The sequence below is a fragment of the Antedon mediterranea genome, chromosome 10 (genome assembly GCF_964355755.1).
Source record: "Antedon mediterranea chromosome 10, ecAntMedi1.1, whole genome shotgun sequence".
In the NCBI taxonomy this organism is placed as follows: Eukaryota; Metazoa; Echinodermata; class Crinoidea; order Comatulida; family Antedonidae; genus Antedon; species Antedon mediterranea.
The window spans coordinates 7,946,929-7,968,474 of record NC_092679.1 but is presented as its reverse complement, the minus strand read 5'-3'; the positions used below and the strand labels follow the sequence as shown (position 1 = coordinate 7,968,474).

Here is a 21,546-nt window from a genome sequence, read left to right as displayed (position 1 = left end):
GTTGAGGTTGTCTGCTTTGGTTAATACATTACTCCATGGTTAGGATTAATTGATACAATCCCTCATTAACCACACATTTATTTCCGCTCATGACACATGTTTAATTTTCAGAAAACAGTACCACTCAGCATCATTATGACATTAAGTGATTCATGTTAATTTCTTAAATGCAGCCTATACCGTACACCGAGTATTTAAATAATTATATATACATATTATATCCAATCTGCAGACAGTGGCCTCTGTTTCGACCTTATTAGATCTCGTCAGAGTATATAACCATGGGCCTATATAGATAGGTCCATGACATAACCATCTTTTAATGACTTTTCAACAATCAGTCGTGCGCGTCAATTTGTTTTTGTCTCCAAGAGTATACTTGATTGTTCATAAAGTAACACCGCGAATCAAGTCGCCGACTTTTCTCTTCTCAAAAGTTTAGAAGTAGCATGAGACGAAAAAAAAAAGGTAGTACTCTGAGTACCACGGTGCTTTTGTTGAATTATTTGGTTTGATCACTTTTAAATGCATATAGTTGTAGACCTATGTTATTGGTAGGTCTATTCTTTTTATTTTGTTTATCAATAAATACATTTTATTTGTCTTTTGTCTTTTATACTTGTTGTTTACATCTTTTTCCTGATTGAGGAAAAAAAATCGATTGATTGAAAATGGTTATTATTAGGCCTATAGTTAAAACAGTAGGACCTCACATAGAATGTCACGGGTTGTTCACCAGGGCAACGCCTCCAGCACACGTCACGATTTGCAATTGCGCACATTTTGTAGAAATCAAAACAGCTTCAGATACTTAAGACGATTAAACAATCATCACTTGTTCTTGAAGTTCAATGCGTTAGTATTGGGAAAACAAATTAGTAACATAATACATAATTCAACTGCATTACGATATGGTAGTACGATATACGGTATTGTATAACTGGAGGTTATAAATTAATCCCCTAAGCTTTGGTAGGGCACGCAATGCGGTCAGGGTTTAACATAAGCCATGACTATGTGCAATATTACAACATAGGTTAAGTGCAATACGGAATACCGAAAACGAAAACATAAACCGAAAATAATTATAGTTACGGTACAGATGGTCTGATGTGTTTATTTTATACGTTGTTTACGACGTAACGTTAAATTATCTATAGTGTCATGTTCAATGTCTTACTATATTATGTATTTCGCCTATTCTGGGCTGTTTGTAATTAGGCCTACACACGATTCGATGACCGTATTCGGGATTTTGAATTGAGGGTGTGGTATGTATCGCTTTTCATTTACCATAAAAACAGAGCTATATTGTAATAAGAGAAGATGACTTTGTTAAAGCAAACATTTATTGAAGGTCTCGTTAAATCACCATATGTTAGCAATCGCAGTATTTTCCGATTGGTTTCAATTTAAAAATTCATGAACGAGGACCTCATAAATGAAGAAACACAAGCTCTGTGTAAAAGGGGCTAATGTTAGCCACTGTACCTATGTTTTCTAATAAATTCATGTTTACAATAAAAGGATGGGATGGGCCGGTAATACGTGAGGTCGGGGTAGATCGAAATGCTACAATATTTTGGTTTGGGAGGAGGTGAACTTTTGGTTTTTTGTTTATTCTCGATTTATGGTAGACCACAGCGATCGATGGACGGACCAATTCCTTTGGTGTGGGAAAGTCTAGACGAATTATGGTAACTGCCGAAATATTATTTAAATAAACATATCTAAACATTGCAGAGCAGAGTCCAATTATTAAATGCCGAGCAAATCATTCATTCATTCATTCAGAAAATGAGATATTTTATATACAGCGCCCTCAGTGTTTGTTTAACTTCACGTACGACGTGTGGACATCGCGCGCATGCAGTTACCGTATATAACACGGCAGAAACACGTTTTATTATTATACGAATAATAATAATGCGATTCAGATTGTAACACTGCACTTGATCCATCCACTACTTTTAGCAATGGGTCATCAATGAAACGCAATACAAAACATTCTTTTATCTTGGTTTAATTGATTCATTCCTCGTAATTATCTACCAGAGACTAAAATTACAAATGATGGCAAAGTATGACAAATCCACAATGTTGCAGAGTGAAATAATAAAGTACTTATAAAGTATGTGTGTAAATAAAAATATAATGAGACAACATTTTGAAATATAAAAAAAAACATGATTGCTATATAATAACCAGTGACATTACTTCAGATACAGTTATAAAACATAAGCAATGTAAATGTTCTGAATTGTGTAACTTAAATTAGACTGCCATAAATAAAATCAATAATTTGTGGTTTACTACCCTGAATCACACTCATAGATAGTTAATCCAGTGTCTCTTAACCTGAGAGAGTGAATCTGTAAAATATACTCTTATTAATTTAAATAAGATTTATTCGTGTTTGAACAAAATACACACACACAGTGAAATTGACCAATCAGAAGTGAATATACCTTGATGGAATTAAAGTGTTTCTTTTATACTTTACTTAATCAATATTTTAGTAAGAAGGAGAAGCTTCCAGGAAAGCTTTCCAATATCACATTCTTGTAAAACCATTACTTGAATGCACAATCTTAAATTACAAACTATCCCATCAATACATTTTCAAAATACATGATTTTATTTTTTCTGCCACTCTATTGAAATTAAAATTTAAAAATAAGAATTAAAGATGCTTGAAAAAAATAAAACCACACAAAGATGAACAAATACTAGTTTTTACAGAATCAAGAAGACTTATGTGAATACATTATATACATTAGAAGCTGAAGATATTAGAAAGAGCAGCACCACAGTATGGATCGGATATTTATGTACAAATTATATAGTATATTGTGATTCTTAAGTCTTTATTTAAATAAGAGAATTATCTGCATAATATATCTACATCAATTGTTCCTTTCTTTAATATCATTTTAAGCTATTTACACCAATTAAAGATACACCATAAAGTTTTTTTTTTATACATCAAGATGGTTTAGTACTTCCAAGTATGATTGTAAGAACTGTACTTAAGTTTAACTTTAGAACTCTCCAGTAAAAACAGCACTACTTAGATCACCTGAAGGGTTATTAAGAGGATTAACTGGGGACCGTGGGTACCTTTTAGGGGATTTCCCAATATGTTTGGGGGTACTGTTCCCATCTTCTTTTGATTTACTTAGAAAGCCAAATCGCTTAGACTTTGTTGGTGTGCCATATTTGTGTGTAACCGTTTTCTTACCGTGCCCACGCACTTTGGTTGACTTTGCGAGGTGAAGAGGTAAGGAAACTTGTTTTATAACTTGTACTTCTTCAAGTACATTATCAGAGCAGTTTTCAACCAGTGGAGCTGGACGATGATACTTTCGAGTTACTTCTTCATCATCAGCTTCCTGGCATGGTGTTAGCTTTTGGAATCTCGGCTCGTGTGTCTGGCTGAAGCGTGGTCTTTGCTTGAAGTGGTTCTTTGGTATCCTTGATTTAAAGATGTCTTCTTCCTCATCAGAATCGTCTTCTTCATCGTCGTCATCATCAAATGGCTCTTGTGTGTCCACTCTTGACAAACCGCTTTCAGAGCTTATCGACTTCACTAGCGAAGTCAAGGGAAACTTTGGTGATCGCACTCCAGAACCTGCTGAAAAACTTTTCCGTAAAAATCGTTCTGACCTCTGAAATGGTTCCATTGGTTCAGAAGGTTGGGATGGTAATGATGGACGACGTCCTCTAGAAGAAAACCTAAGTGGTGTCCTATTTAACATCTTTAATGGACTGTTGTCCTCTGTTGAACTGAACTCTACATTAGCTTCAACAACACTGTTACTAAGTCGTCTAGCATCAAGTGAACCGATACCATCAGGACACGTTTGTGATCTTTTAACACGTCTACTCGGAAGAGTACATGAACTATACTGCCATTGAGATCTGTTATTAAACCCCTCTGTTCTTGTTGAATTCATTCCTCTGGGAAGCGAGTTATAAAATGCACTGGGTACTTTACTTTTAGAGTTACCTTCTTGAACCAGTTTTGATCCTTCACAAGAGTGTGGCGGTTGTACAACATGTTTACTCAATGTTTGTGACTTGGTATTCATATTTACTGCATAACTTGGTGCATAATTTACTTTATTACTGGTCTCATTTTCCTCATTCGTTTGCTCAAGATTTTTGATCATTATTGCAATATCCTCGATCTTGTACATTCCTTCACTATCGTACAATGATGCTCCTCGACCGCTATCTACTGACGTGGATTTTTTAAGTTTCTGATGTGCTTTTAATTCTTCTTCACTTCCTAAAGTGTCTAAACTATCAAGACTTGAAGTTTTACTAGTTGTCCCATCACCTAGTTTTTTGTCTTCACCACCATATTGAATACTGTGTGTATCAATGTAATCTTGAGTGTTACCATAGGTATTTGAATTGGTTATGGACTTAGTGCCACTGTACATCTGGGCATTGTAGGCTTTATGTACATTAGTGTGATTCTGATTGATGGAAGCCTGTTTGTTGGTACAGTCTCCTCTATAATAACCAACAGTAGTAGTTGCATTATTTTCATTAGAAAACATTATTGGTGGAGGTATTACACTTGAAGGTCTGTGTTCTTCATCTACATTATTATAATTACATTCTACACTGAATACAGATTTAGTGCTTGTGACACTGATGTTTGATAAAACACTTGATAGAGATTTTTGACTCGCTGAATGATGCATGACTGGTGCTGGATTAGCATGTTCTGAATGCTGTACAACTGGATTAGGTGGACTAGGTGGAGCAAATTCCGGCGAACTCTCCGGTGAAGCTAAGTGGTTACAATGCATTCTAACGCTGTTGCCTCTATACTTGTTGGCTGTGTTTGGTGTGACAGGTCCCTGTCTCTTAAGGCTAGAATCATATTTCCTACCAACATGAACAACAGCAGTTGGCATTGACGGAGCCGGCTGATCGACCTGATTATTGTTATTATTTGCAACAGTCTCTTGGTTAACATTACGAACAGGTCCTTTCCAAGACATTTGTACATCGACAAGCATTACTTTTGGTGATTTTGTATTGTCTTTTTGAGGTGTAGCAACCTTCCCATAATGTATATCTTGTATGGTGACAGCAGGGCCAGATCCAAAAGAGCTTTTTGTGTACATCTTGTTACTAGTAAGTACCTTTGCAGGAGAACTTGATGATTTCTGATGTGAACGCTTAGTTTGCCCAGCTAGGGCATCATCAACTACTTTTAAAGTACCAAGCCCTTTTTTAGGGGGTCGATTTGCAAGTCTCCAGCCAATCGATTCACCAGGAGCTAATCGATCAGGGACTGGTGTAGCCTGCAAGATACAAACACAAATACAATGATATTAAATCACAGTATAAAATAATAACACCGGAATTATGAGTAAGAAACAATATCATAAGGCAAGATACAATGACAAATACAAAGATATTGAAACTATTGATACGGAGATGACTGTGGGAATAGAAACACATTTGTAAATGAAGTGAAATTTATTTTTGGCGACAAGGACAAATGAATGTACGGTAAACAGTTCTATTTCTGAACAGAAATGAAAATCAACCTATAACATATTATTATTATTGCATTTATACATCATATTCAATGTAAAGAGGACAAGGCCAAATTTAAGTTCAAACAATAAAATAGAATTACACATCAGGAAATATATGACTACCAAGGTCTGGTGACTTTGTTATTTGCTTATTTCACAGTGAGAAGTCATACTTACTATTAGTTATTAACAATTTACATATTGGCAAATAGTTCTTTGATTAAGTACACACCCTAAGAACAAACTTAATAACCATCTGTTAGTACTGAACGTTATTGTCACCCACCCTTAACTTTTCATATCGTGTGTAAAACATTGCCTTTATATACAAAAAAGCAACTGTATCACTAAGCAGTACATGCTTTAATAACACAAATTACTGTATGTTCAATACAAAATAATAAAATATATCGGAGGGTATATCAGATTGCAATTAACAGACATGACATTTCCAACCTTCACATTTCCAAACAACTTTAATATATTTTACACAACATAACATACATGATATTATATATTGAACGAGACAGAATAGCTCCAGGCTACAATTCTTAAGTGAATGCTTATTATCATTTCCTTTCAAGACACTAGACCACTTGAATATAAATCATAGTAAAAAAGATAGCTTATAAATACATTATACAAATTTTAGGTACTGAACGCAATTTAGTGTGTCCCAGTGAATTCAATTTAAATTCACAAGTGAATAAAAGATATGCAGCACTGAATGAACCGACTAATGATATTGGGGTTATGAAAAGGACACCAGTTGTCATGGTCTAGTGTGTATCCAGCAATTTACTGTTTCAACAGCCCTAAATATTGTGATCTTCAGTTAAATTTTTACAATAATAAGGACTGAGAGTCATAAATCATTTGTTGACTACTACTCACCTAGCAGGCAACTTACATTTTTGCATGTTTTGTTTTATTGTAGGCTTACTTTTTAATGTTTGATGTTTTTAACGTAAATTAGAACTCAATGTTCTAATAATTTGGATGTTGAATTTCAATAAATACCAATAATATTTTGATTTTGAGCGAGTTATAGGATCATACAATTAATACCGAGAATTGAATTGCAACACAAGAAAAATTGATTGCAAAAACAAGACTGCAGACTTAAGCTTGTGTTAATTCAATTAAGCAACATCTTCAAGATTAAACCCTAAGGTCGTACGCAAGATACGCCTACTTACACATTTCTTCAATTAATCTTTCTCTAAAAGAATCTAATGAACGACAGGATTCACTTGAAAGCTAGTCATTGGTAATTTTATTTACTCTGATGTGAGAATAATCACTTGTTTCCTTTTATCTATGAATGTTTACGGCAAAACATGAAAGTTTGACATACAGTCAAACCTGTTTCTAAACACATCACCTTTAAATGTGCAGACATCTGAAAATCTCTAGAAATATGCAATAATATTTATAGGCTTAAGATTTTAGGCTCCAAAGAATGATTTGGGATTTCCTTTTAATCAATTCTTTTGCTACCCTATCATACACTCAAGGGTGCCAACATTACATCAATCTTCTGAATATTTTATTCAAATAAAAAAAAAAAATGATAATGTATCAATTATCATGCAAGTCTTTAACTTAACAACAGACAACATCTTCCTTCTTTAGTTATTAATTTCATGACTAATGCACAATTAAGTTGTTTTATATCAAAATCATAATAAAGCCGCCTGTTAGTTTCTGTCAACTTTCAAAAATATTTTCACGTTCTTTAATCTAAAAATTGTACTATATTATGTCATTTATTAATAACAAATTAATCTGTTTGGGATACCATAGAACATGAGATGGTGCCATGCCTTGCCGTACTTGACATCCGATTTCATATAAGTACTGTGGCTTTACAATGTACATCATCATATAAATATTTAAATGAATGAAAAGCGAAACAGTCTTCAATCATTCAAGACTATAAAAGTCAGAATATTTATTTAAATCAATTACTTATATGTTGTTTGGGAATTCATGGGAATTATCCAGCATGTCGAAATATTGTTAAAGCGTGTACAACATAATGCTGCAAGACCATAACAACTGAGAACAGAGTAATTAAAAAGATAGTGTACGTATAAACAAAGTGCTTTTTTGCTCTTCTTTATTATTATTAATGTCAGGATATTGATCAGACAAAGGACTGAATGTTGTAAACATACACAGCAGATTTTTCACACATCCTAAAGTATTGGTCATGTGGTCAGATCATCATGTGTAACTTATGGTTTGGGCTATTTTGATTACCATACAGGTAACCATCACCTCATATTAAGTATAGGTGGTTAGGTTTTTGCGCTGCAGCTTTAGCCAGCTACAGTATATCTCCAGAGGACAACTCATTCAGAAGCTAAATCAAACGGAAAGCTTATTATCTACAGCTGACATTTTCGGTATTTTGTAAACTCGACTAATTCATAGGTCCAAGCTGCTGGACCCAGAAAACATCAATGATTAAAATTGTTAGTCAAAAAGTCGAGCGGCCATATGTAAAGTGGCCACATATTTTGCATAAATGTGGCCAAGCAATATAAAAGAAAGCATCATATAAAATGTTAATTCTACATTAACTGTGTAAGTTATAGAGTATTTAATGAAGCAGAGTTAGTACCTGTAGTTTGATGGAGCGATGGCCAAGTTTCTTCTTGATAGATGAGATAGATACAGCACCTTTGTCAGATGAGGGGGTTCCACCACCTAGGGTGTGTGTTAGTGGACCAAAAGACCGCCTATAACAAGAATAAAGCAATTAGTTATATTGTATATTATACTTATAAATGCAATGAGTATGGTAAGAATACATGTTTTAATGATGTTAACAATAAATATTGTTGTTAGTAGAACAATAAAAAATGTTTAGTAATACAAGTCCAATAAAATATCAAAACAAAAGAAAATTTAAAGATAGTACAGATATGTTTTAAATGTTTTTAAAATGTGCATTATTATTCAAAACACATGATAATGTTTTGAATTGATGACAACTCTCAACATTCACTGTGTTATCAAAATGTTCAAGATAAACCTGTATACTGTAGATTAACATCATATCATTTTCATGTGAAGATATAAAACATGACATTTAAACCAGGTAGAAAAATAAGAATATTCTTGTCAAAGTTTACTTTTAAAGAGATAATTCAAAAACAATGAACGTTAATAATATGCAAATTAAGCCTGATTCAGAGTAAGACTTGACTCGTAAACAAGAAAATTAGAAATTTAGACCATGCTTAATTACAGTTTTGACCACCAGTCTATTTAATGAGGTATTAGTGCAAGCAAACATTGCAGTAGCATAGGACTAATTCAAAGTTCAGACTTAATGGATTGAAATTGATGGTTATAACACCACCTTGCAATTACCGACTTAAGCTTGGTTCACACTTGGAAACAATTCAAGGATGTAAGCACAACGCAAGCAAGTACTTTAATTTGACCAATTATGACACAATGGATCATCCAAACAGTCTTCTGTGATTGGTTAATTCACTTGCATTGTGCTTACATCATTGTGTTACGTCCTAGTGGGAACCAAGTTTTATCGGGTATTGCTAAACTGCGCAAACAACAACAAAAAGCTGCGCAAACCTCCTTCAAACCAATTAATATTTATTAGAACACAACTAGAACTATATAGGGAGACAATTTATGGGAAAAAGAATTTGAAATTCCTTTAAGTTTGCCTTTTTTTTGGTGAAAAACTTCAATTTTTGGGAAAATTACTGATTTCACAGCGCAAACAACAAAAAAAGCTGCGCAAACCTCCTTTAAATCAATTATTACCGTATTTTCCGGAGTATAGGTCGAGACTTTGTGGGAAAATTTTAATTGCAAAATCGGGGGGTCGACTTATACTCCGACCATGCGATTTTTGAAAAAAATCAAGCCGAAAAAATTCGTTCAAAAGCCGTCAGCTGTCAAGGCCTAGCAAGGTCAGTGGCCTATCATCAATCACTCACAGGAGTTTTCAATTTAATAATACCTACATTGTACAAAATAATACAACTCCAACAAGTACTGGTACAAGTACTATTAATATATAACAAAGATTAATTTTGATGTTTATATTACGCTTTTATTAAAATAATTAAGAATAAATAGCTTTCGTTTGTGTTTCATATGCTTCGTATTCACTCGCGAAAACATCGTAACACACACCACAAACGAACTACACGATGTTGGAATGTCCATGCAGCATGTTTGTTATTGCGCAATATTTTCATCTATACACATGCGCAGTTTGTTTGTTTGTTCGTAATTACAATTACTGCGCATGTCTATTCATAAAATAAATTCTCCTCAGTCCGGCGCGTGTACATTTACAGATAACGCGATTTACAACTACTCGCCTGTACAATTTAATAAGCCTCCTAACGAAAAACTCGTTTTAATTTATTTGAGTGACGCGAAAAAACATCGCTGATGGCAAGTACTGTAACGCTACATCGCTGTCATTTATTATAGGCTGGCGAAGACGGCGGCGAAGCCGTTGTGATTACGTCCGTCCGATATTGATTAGGCCTACACTTTAATAATCGTATAAACAAACAACCACATTTCATACGTTCTAGCCTTCTTTGAACTTTAAAGTTATGTTATTAGCCGATTTTGGGGGGTCGACTTATATTCAGGTCATACCAAAATCAACGATATTCTAGGTCAAAGTTGGGGGTCGACTTATACTTGGGGTCGACCTATACTCCGGAAAATACGGTATTGATTAGAACACAACTAGAACTATATAGAGAGACAATTTATGAGAAAAAAAAAATTGAAATTCCTTTAAGTTTGCCTTTTTTGGGTTAAAAACTTCAATTTTTGGGAAAATTACTGATTTCACAGCGTAAACAACAAAAAAAGCTGCGCAAACCTCCTTTAAATCAATTAATATTGATTAAAGCACAACTAGACCTATATAGGGAGACAATTTATGGAAAAACAAATTTGAAATTCCTTTAAGTTTGCCTTTTTTTGGGTGAAAGACTTCAATTTTTGGGAAAATTACTGATTTCACAGCGCAAACCCCCCAAAAAAGCTGCGGAAACCTCCTTTAAATCAATTAATATTGATTAGATAACAACTAGACCTATATAGGGAGACAATTTATGGGAAAACAAATTTGAAATTCTTTTAAGTTTTCTTTTTTTTGGGTGAAAAACTTCAATTTTAACTTCAACAACAAAAAGCTGCGCAAACCGGGTATTGCTAAATACCGCAAACCTCCAAAAAAACATAGCAAACCCCATCGAACCAACATAAAAGTGATTGAATCATGTAGTGTACAACCCACTGGGTATATCCATGTAAAAAAAAATAATACATTTTTACTGTTAACTAATTATTTTTGGGGTAAAACATCATTTTTTTGTCAAAAATGATTGCTAAACCCTGCAAACCTCCAAAAAAATATAGCAAACCCCATCGAACCAACATAAAACTGATTGAATCATGTAGTGTACAACCCACTGGGTATATCCATGTAAAAAAAATATTAAATTTCTACTGTTAACTACTTATTTTTGGGGTGAAACATCATTTTTTGGTCAAAAATGATTGCTAATTTTTAACCAAAAAATGATGTTTTATCCCCAAAAAAGTAGTTAACAGTAGAAATTTAATAATTTATATACCCAGTGGGTCGTACACTACATTATTCAATCACTTTTATGTTGGTTCGGTGGGGTTTGCTATGTTTTTTTGGAGGTTTGCGGTGTTTAGCAATACTCCGCAAACCTCCTTCAAACCAATTAATATTTATTAGAACACAACTAGAACTATATAGGGAGACAATTTTTGAAAAAACAAATTTGAAATTCCTTTAAGTTTGCCTTTTTTGGGTGAAAAACTCCAATTTTTGGGAAAATTACTGATTTCACAGCGCAAACAACAAAAAAAGCTGCGCAAACCTCCTTTAAATCAATTAATATTGATTAAAACACAACTGGACCTATATAGGGAGACAATTTATGGGGAAGACAAATTGAAATTGCTGTAAGTTTGCCTTTTTTTGGGTGAAAAACAGAAAATTACAGATTTCACAGATTTACTGTAAAGGTTTGCGCAACCCAAAAAAAAGCTGCGCAAACCTCCTTCAAATCAATTAATATTGATTAGATAACAACTAGAACTATATAGGGAGACAATTTATGGGAAAACAAATTTGAAATTTCTTTAAGCTTGCCTTTTTTTGGGTGAAAACTTCAATTTTTGGGAAAATTACTGATTTCACAGCGCAAACACCCAAAAAAGCTGCGCAAACCTCCTTTAAATCAATTATTATTGATTAGAACACAACTAGAACTATATAGAGAGACAATTTATGAGAAAAAAAAAATTGAAATTCCTTTAAGTTTGCCTTTTTTGGGTTAAAAACTTCAATTTTTGGGAAAATTACTGATTTCACAGCGTAAACAACAAAAAAAGCTGCGCAAACCTCCTTTAAATCAATTAATATTGATTAAAGCACAACTAGACCTATATAGGGAGACAATTTATGGAAAAACAAATTTGAAATTCCTTTAAGTTTGCCTTTTTTTGGGTGAAAGACTTCAATTTTTGGGAAAATTACTGATTTCACAGCGCAAACCCCCCAAAAAAGCTGCGGAAACCTCCTTTAAATCAATTAATATTGATTAGATAACAACTAGACCTATATAGTAGGTATCCCAATGAAAAAATTCAAATTAATTTTTTTACTTTTTCTTTCAGTTAACCATAAAGAACTTAATGTAATTAGCATTTTGCAATTTAAATGATTGAAATCCGATTACCCGTTCTAAAGTTATGGTTATTTAAAGTGGTAAAAAAATATACGATTTTTTGCCTAAAAATGGTGTTTTTTGCAGTTGAAATTGGAAGCATTTTTAAAAGGTTATAACTTTTACAATAATTAGTTAAAAGTTTTGAATTTTGTTAAACCTATAGATATCACAGAGTTGTACAACTCTATTTTTTTTGGAGCCTCAACGAAACCTATTTTTTAAATTATTGGTCCGCAAAGTGGTAGGAAAGCATTTAGCACCCATTTTTGCTGGAATTCCCTAAAAAATGAAAAAACTGCAATTTTTCAATGATCTGTAACTTTTGAACTACTGTACTAATTCATTTAATTTTTTTTGTACTTGTTAGAATGTAGTGTATATTTCATTAATAAATATATTTTAGATGTGTAATATATAAAAAAAAAATTTTTAATGGTGAAATTTAAAATTATAAAAAAAAAAAATGAAAAAGTATGTTAAAAACGGTGTGTACTGTTTTCTTTCTTTTACACTAATTTTCAGTAAGTATAATTATTAGAATATTTTAATATACTTTATATTTATAATTTCAATCATAAATACTATTATATATAACTTTTGAATACGTAAAACAAGATTTTAGGCCCGTATGATTATGACACCAAATCTAAGCCGGGCTGCTAAGTAAGATATGCTCTTTTAAGGCAAACGCACAATATGGGTCAAAATAAACTCATTTAAAATAATCAATGTTAATTAAAACAATTAATTGTTTACCTGAATAGTATATATAACATTATAAAAATTGTTTTCTTTTCGTATTATTACGTTATTAAATTGAAATACGGAGCTAAAGTTTAGGCCAAGTCACGGCTTACTCGCGATCAGTAGTCGCGACCGTTAAAGTATTTCGGTCGCAGTTAATGACTTTCGACCGCCGTATACAGAGTCAAATGTAACGTTGGTAAATTAGCTTAATAAATGTCTTCGGTACATTTTAACCTAACGCATTTGCATTGTATACTTGCATAATAAATCTTCCGCACATTACATCAATTTTAAGTTGTTAAATTAATGTGTAAAACCAGATATTCTACGACGGAAAAGGACATGTCAATCTCCGACATCGCTGCTGTCACACATCTCGCATCGAGCCGGTCGAACTCGAGCGAGGAAAACTAAACAACGTGTTCAAAATATGGAACGTACCATTCGCTGATAGGGTGCATTAATGTATTTAACGGAAAACGCCACAACAAACACGCGCGTATTTTAGAGTACAATATTTTACTCACTACAATATTCACCGGATTATAATGGTTGGATCTTTAAAATTTTGAACGGGATTTACGCCTCATGCACCATTTTAAAATGTAGTTCGCACAATTACCATGCACAATACGTTTGTAAACTATGTTTTATCGATTTCAATGTAGATTTAGCTATAATTTAATACCAAAATCCATAATATTTTTCCATAAACGGTGAATCAAAATTGGATTTTTGTCACAAAAATTGATTTTTCGTTACGAAAAACCTATTTATAGAAGTGGATTTTCGTATCAAATTAAAGTTTATTTAAAGCCTGATAACATACAACAGAAATTAATCCGCTAGCTCCAATGGTAATCGTGCGATCGTGTTTTGAAAACTGATGGGGATTTTCCGATGAGGTTTTCAACGCGCGGAAATCGGCTCGACTGGATTTTAGAACCGTTTTAAAATCGCATTTTCTCGGCAACTAATTCATTAATTTTAATTATAAACACACTTATACATAGATTAAAACAAGTACTTTCAAACAATATAAATTTTGTAAGTATTAATTAAGATTGAATACGATTTATTTAACATCAAAGTCATACTACTTTTTCGAATTTCGTCAATATTTCAAAAGTGATACCCCTCTGTGCGCTTTCATTGGGATACCTATATATAGGGAGACAATTTATGGGAAAACAAATTTGAAATTCTTTTAAGTTTTCTTTTTTTTGGGTGAAAAACTTCAATTTTAACTTCAACAACAAAAAGCTGCGCAAACCGGGTATTGCTAAACACCGCAAACCCCCGCAAACCTCCAAAAAAACATAGCAAACCCCATCGAACCAACATAAAAGTGATTGAATCATGTAGTGTACAACCCACTGGGTATATCCATGTAAAAAAAAATAATACATTTTTACTGTTAACTAATTATTTTTGGGGTAAAACATCATTTTTTTGTCAAAAATGATTGCTAAACCCTGCAAACCTCCAAAAAAAATATAGCAAACCCCATCGAACCAACATAAAACTGATTGAATCATGTAGTGTACAACCCACTGGGTATATCCATGTAAAAAAAATATTAAATTTCTACTGTTAACTACTTATTTTTGGGGTGAAACATCATTTTTTGGTCAAAAATGATTGCTAATTTTTAACCAAAAAATGATGTTTTATCCCCAAAAAAGTAGTTAACAGTAGAAGTTTAATAATTTATATACCCAGTGGGTCGTACACTACATTATTCAATCACTTTTATGTTGGTTCGGTGGGGTTTGCTATGTTTTTTTGGAGGTTTGCGGTGTTTAGCAATACTCCGCAAACCTCCTTCAAACCAATTAATATTTATTAGAACACAACTAGAACTATATAGGGAGACAATTTTTGAAAAAACAAATTTGAAATTCCTTTAAGTTTGCCTTTTTTGGGTGAAAAACTCCAATTTTTGGGAAAATTACTGATTTCACAGCGCAAACAACAAAAAAAGCTGCGCAAACCTCCTTTAAATCAATTAATATTGATTAAAACACAACTGGACCTATATAGGGAGACAATTTATGGGGAAGACAAATTGAAATTGCTGTAAGTTTGCCTTTTTTTGGGTGAAAAACAGAAAATTACAGATTTCACAGATTTACTGTAAAGGTTTGCGCAACCCCAAAAAAAGCTGCGCAAACCTCCTTCAAATCAATTAATATTGATTAGATAACAACTAGAACTATATAGGGAGACAATTTATGGGAAAACAAATTTGAAATTCCTTTAAGCTTGCCTTTTTTTGGGTGAAAACTTCAATTTTTGGGAAAATTACTGATTTCACAGCGCAAACACCCAAAAAAGCTGCGCAAACCTCCTTCAAATCAATTAATATTGATTAGATAACAACTAGAACAATATAAGGAGGCAATTTAGAAAAACAATTTGAAATTGCTGTAAGTTTGCCTTTTTTTTTAAATTAAAAAATTTAAATTACAGATTTCACAGATGTCAATCAAGGTTTGCGCACACTGCGCAAACACCAAAAAAAGCTGCGCAAAAAACACAACTAGAACTATATAGGAAGACAATTTATGAAAAAACAATATTGAAATTCCTGAAAGTTTGCCTTTGTAAAACAATTTTTGGGAAAATTACAAAAATTTCTCATAAATTGTCTCCCTATATAGTTCTAGTTGTGTTCTAATCAATAATAATTGTTTTGAAGGAGGTTTGCGCAGCTTTTTTTTTTGTTTGCGCTGTGAAATCAGTAATTTTCCCAAAAATTGAAGTTTTTCACCCAAAAAAAGGCAAACTTAAAGATATTTCAAATTTGTCTTCCCCATAAATTGTCTCCCTATATAGGTCTAGTTGTGTTTTAATCAATATTAATTGATTTAAAGGAGGTTTGCGCAGCTTTTTTTGTTGTTTGCGCTGTGAAATCAGTAATTTTCCCCAAAAATTGAAGTTTTTCACCCAAAAAAAGGCAAACTTAAAGGAATTTCAAATTTGTTTTCCCATAAATTGTCTCCCTATATAGGTCTAGTTGTGTTTTAATCAATATTAATTGATTTAAAAGAGGTTTGCGCAGCTTTTTTTGTTGTTTGCGCTGTGAAATGAGTAATTTTCCCAAAAATTGAAGTTTTTAACCCAAAAAAGGCTAACTTAAAGGAAAGGAACACCCTGGGCTAAATGTGCCACTGTGCTTATAGATAAATGTAATAAAAACATGATTACAATGGTTCAAGGTACAATAGTAAGCAATTTAGTTAAAAAATAGACTTTTAAACGACAACATATCGGAAATTGAACAGCGCCATTTTGACAGGTTAAGAGCAAATATGTGACGTCAGATTAGGTGGACGCATTCAAGCAAATCCAAGCGTCCATCGTCTTAGTACAGTATTTCAATATGGAAGTGCGGGATATAACCATAAATAAAATCAATTAAATAGCCTAACATACCTAATAATTCGGAATATGGCTTGGAGTTTTTATAATTCAGAAAATTTGGAACCAGAATATACAGAAAGAGAGTTAGTTTTGCGTTGTGCAGATGAGGAAAAAAGAAGAGAAGAAGAACATTCTCGAGCATAACAAGCCGTCGAAGAATGGTGTACTTGCGGCCAGTGTATCTGTACTGTATGCCTTACTAGGCCTAGAACTCGTGTTGAACGAAAATAAAGTAGACACTGCATCGTCAACCAACAGCCTTCGTTTGGAAGGTTTACCAGTTAATTCCCCTACCAAATCCCGTTTGAAACAGCTAGGCAATAAAAGTAACAATAGATTAATAATAGCTGAAAGATTTACAAATTGGCTTGCAGAAGAAAAGATCGAGCGAAGGTTTGTTTACCAAGCCAGCGCATGCTCATACCGCGTCATCGCCGTCCTGCATGACCGCATGTCGCGTTATTAGCCAATCATATTAGCGGATTCGCTTATCCAATAGAAGCGCCGAATGCAACCGCGAATCTTAAAATTTTCGTCGGCCGTATCTGACGTCACAAACAGGCTGCCATGAGCACAAGATGGCGATTTTCAAATGTCTTGAAAACAGCTTTAAAATCCTGTTTACTAGAAAACTACAAATCCGATTTAAACATAAATTGTTCTGAATATTAAGTTGGTAGGGTTACTTTTATAATAGTTAGGTAAAATATTAGGTTGTTCCTTTCCTTTAAAAGAATTTCAAATTTTTTTTCTCATAAATTGTCTCCCTATATAGTTCTAGTTGTGTTCTAATCAATAATAATTGTTTTGAAGGAGGTTTGTGCAGCTTTTTTTGTTGTTTGCGCTGTGAAATCAGTAATTTTCCCAAAAATTGAAGTTTTTCACCCAAAAAAAGGCAAACTTAAAGGAATTTCAAATTTGTTTTCCCATAAATTGTCTCCCTATATAGGTCTAGTTGTGTTTTAATCAATATTAATTGATTTAAAGGAGGTTTGCGCAGCTTTTTTTGTTGTTTGCGCTGTGAAATCAGTAATTTTCCCAAAAATTGAAGTTTTTCACCAAAAAAAAAGGCAAACTTAAAGGAATTTCACATTTTTTTTCTCATAAATTGTCTCCCTATATAGTTCTAGTTGTGTTCTAATCAATAATAATTGTTTTGAAGGAGGTTTGCGCAGCTTTTTGTTGTTGTTTGCGCTGTGAAATCAGTAATTTTCCCAAAAATTGAAGTTTTTAACCCAAAAAAGGCAAACTTAAAGGAATTTCAAATTTTTTTTCCCTCATAAATTGTCTCCCTATATAGTTCTAGTTGTGTTCTAATCAATAATAATTGTTTTGAAGGAGGTTTGCGCAGCTTTTTTTGTAGTCTGGGCTCCAGACGGAGTTTTTTCTTAATATTAGTAAAAATATAAATATTTTTGCACATATGGCGTTTCATACGTGTATTACTTGAGTTTGGATACTCCGTCTGGGGAAACACGCAAAAGTCACGTGGTTTGACACTAAGAATTCTTGGTGCATAGATTATCCGGTTGACTAGTTTCAGCTGCATGCGATTGGCTACTCACTCGTACACTGTTTTAATATTCATGTTTCAGAATTTCAAAGACTCAACAACTAAGAAGGTACGCATGCGCTATGTTGCGTTTAGACAATGTGTACTTGGGTACATTAATGAAAGTTTCTGAAGGCTAGAAATGATTTTATAACATTTGATGGGATTTTTCCCAAGAAAACTCGTCTTGCTTCTCCGCAAATCAAACATTGAATGGATCATTTAATATTACGCGGAGATAATTTGATTTAATTCCCACCCAGACCCTGTCCTGTTCTGTGTAGTGGTGTACAACTCCCTGGACTGGTGTAGCCCTGTCTGTTGTGTGTGAATCCTGTTGTGTGCCGGTGGTGGTGTGTAGACCTACCTTATTGGTGTTTTATTTGGCAGGTCATACGTGCGAGTTGAGTAGGACCTACGAAGGAGGCCTAGGCTAAGGACTAAACAATTAATAAACAAAACAACTTGGCAACACGATTTCATATTTCAACAGTCTCGATCGTACATTCAGCACTGTACGTACTCGATCTTTTTCATTTTGAAACAAAATGATCATTGGTTGATTCGAAATCCATATTTACATACCGCCCGCCCCATATAGCCAAATACGGTATGATAACCTACGTCATTCTTATTGGATGTTTGCGGTCTGCAAATCGATTTCTATACGTGTTTCACAAGTCTGTATTTTCAGACAAAAATCGCGGTCGAAATAAAAACGAATAAATAGAAATAAAAAACAATACAGACTTGGGGCAAGTCTACTTTTTTTTTTTTTTGCGCAGTGTTTGCGCAGTTTAGCAATACCCAGTTTTATCAACTTGACCTAAAATGAAATTATAATTAAAAAAATTTTTTAATGGAAACATCGTCTAAAATTATATAAGTCAATAATGAGATAATAGAAAATTTAATAATTTGTACATCTTTTACGTCTTATTTTGTTATTTAAAGGGAAACTCATGACAAATCAGTCAATTTTTTAGCAATATTTTGTAGCCTAGGGTGGCAATGAAAACATTCAAGTAACATTAAGTAATTGAATAGTAAAATAGCCAGATCATTAGTACTGCAAGTACCAAAGCGGATGATGTTCGAAAGATAGCTTCCTTAATTGTGTAAATACAAGGACATTGCTTATAGAATTATTTACATTTTTATTTATAGACAGAATCTTTGTTAAAATTACTTCAATAAATAAAATAAATACTTAATTAATTATTTAATTTATGAGTTTTATGTTTTGTATAACAAAATAATCAATCTGACTACAAACCATAAAAAAAACCCAAAATAAGTACAAACTAGATTTAATTCGTCACTATGACGAATTATAGGTTATATGAATTGATTTAAATAAAGATAATTGATTGATTTAAGATATATTGATTGATTGATTTTCTCAGAATCGTTAGTTATTTATAATATATGATAGGATCTTACTAACGCAAATACAATAGCCGGTATCATAATCCGATCAAAGATCTTTCTGCGTATATAATGTCATAAACCACATTTGTGTTTTTATTTAGATTTCATTATAAATCATGTGTATAATCTATACACTAAGAAATACAATTGAACAATCAATACGGATAATAAAAAAAATCTTATTTTGTTTGGTTTCCCAAGGTGAGACTCGAACTCGGTACTTGAATGCTATAGACACGAGCAAAGACCACCGAGCCATACACAACTGACTAAAAGTTATGGAAAGATTCCTCCGTGTATTTACTATGCAGTAACCACTTTGGTGCAGATAGATTATTACATACCGCAATGAATTATAATGTTTTACTATGATGACATCTTTAAAAATTAAAAAAAATGATGCACTGTCAAACTATATACTTTTTTAACTTTAATATATGAACTTCTTAAGGAAGAAAGTTAATGTTAAGTTTGTTATTTTGGCCTAAGAAAATGTTATAATTTGTTTGATTGTCGAAATTAATTTTGTTAAATTTAATATGCCATTAATGATAACTTAATCAACTTTTGTTCTTCTAATTTCATAATAAATCATACATATGATACATACACTTCAAGAAAATTAAATAAAAAATAGGTGTTCTAACGAGGGTTCTAACGATATATATTAATTTTAAAATTTAGCATATTTTCACCATTTTGTTAACTTACACGTGCGTAGCCTGTCACTTTTGACGTGCTCGTATAACGCTGTTTCGCGTTGAAAAGAGAATAAAATATGATGATATTATTAAAGAAAGGTTATACAACAGTAATCGGACAAAAACAGTGCGCAATAACGTTTGACGCGCACTGCGCGTGCAAAAATCTGCGCACTCATGGCAATTTTTTAAACGCTTAAAATTGCCTGAAACGTACTCTAATTTCATCGAAAATAAATTCTGACAATTTTCAACATTTTAAGCGCGCGTACGCATGCGTTATATGCGCTACGCACGTAATTGTATTGCCATATGATGAAATATGACCTGAAATTTATGAGTACCAAATTTTGTTTAAAAGTGATTCATGCTTGTGAAGATATGATTACAAACGTGATTTCGTTAAATCGCGCGTAGACCGCGTAATGTTTGATTGCGCACCCTGAAAACATAACCACATCGATTCCTGGCCATAAGGAATATACTCTGAAAAATTGACTTAGATAGATGAAACTGATATCAAGATAATTCACGAACAAAATAGTGCTAAGGAAAGAATAAATAAATAAAAAATAAAGATTTTGACAGAATCAAGAGGTTATATTATATGCATGACAATGCATATAACCTAATTATACGGGGAGTTGTCAATGTCAAATAATACTTGTTCAACTCCCTGGTATACTATAAAGACTCATAAAGATAGCACCAAACATTTTAATGATATTTAATTTGCAATTTTAATGCCATATACAGTACCTGTATATGGCATTATACTTTGGGTTATGAATTCATAAAGACCAAATAAAGCAATGTAAACAATATTATTATTAATTTAATACAATATTCATAAAAACAAGCTAATAAATTGTGAAGCATAATCCGTGGTTAACCACCACCAGTGTACTGGAAAGATAAGCTATTCAATATACAGTATTGTGCAACCATTGAAGAATAACCACAGTAAAAAAATGTATTTTGGCATTAATATCTTAAAGCACATACAATTCATCAAACAAATTGTACAAAATGGAAATTATAATAACATGCTCACGATTCTGAGGTGGTAACGGTTCATCTGATATATGCAGAGGATTGAATAATGAATAGTGTACAGTATGTACACATTATGTTCATGTACAGAACTCGTAACTTTGTCAAACATAAGCTTTAAAAGATAGATTGTGTGGACAGTCACGCTTGTTAATCAATTGAGCTATTACATTTTTGCTGCCCTCGGGATATGATAACTCGATAAAATCAACAACAACTCTCGGTATAGACCCGAGATATATGACAGTTCGATCTTGTCTTTAAAATTGCCTAATCTACAGACATTCAGT

The 21,546-nt window shown here is 32.8% G+C and overlaps 1 protein-coding gene across 1 annotated transcript in view; it reads right to left on the bottom strand.

Annotated features, from left to right (window-relative positions):
• Nucleotides 1–2,015: 2,015 nt before the first annotated feature.
• LOC140061188 (uncharacterized) overlaps nt 2,016–21,546 on the bottom strand; it is a 41,011-nt gene continuing 21,480 nt past the window's right edge. Inside the window, exons 3-4 of the mRNA XM_072107679.1 lie at nt 8,194–8,311; nt 2,016–5,324 (exon numbers count right to left, since the gene is read on the bottom strand). Of these exons, the coding sequence (XP_071963780.1) occupies nt 3,042–5,324; nt 8,194–8,311 (2,401 nt within the window). The 3' untranslated portion in view covers nt 2,016–3,041. The remainder of the gene's footprint in view (nt 5,325–8,193; nt 8,312–21,546) is intronic.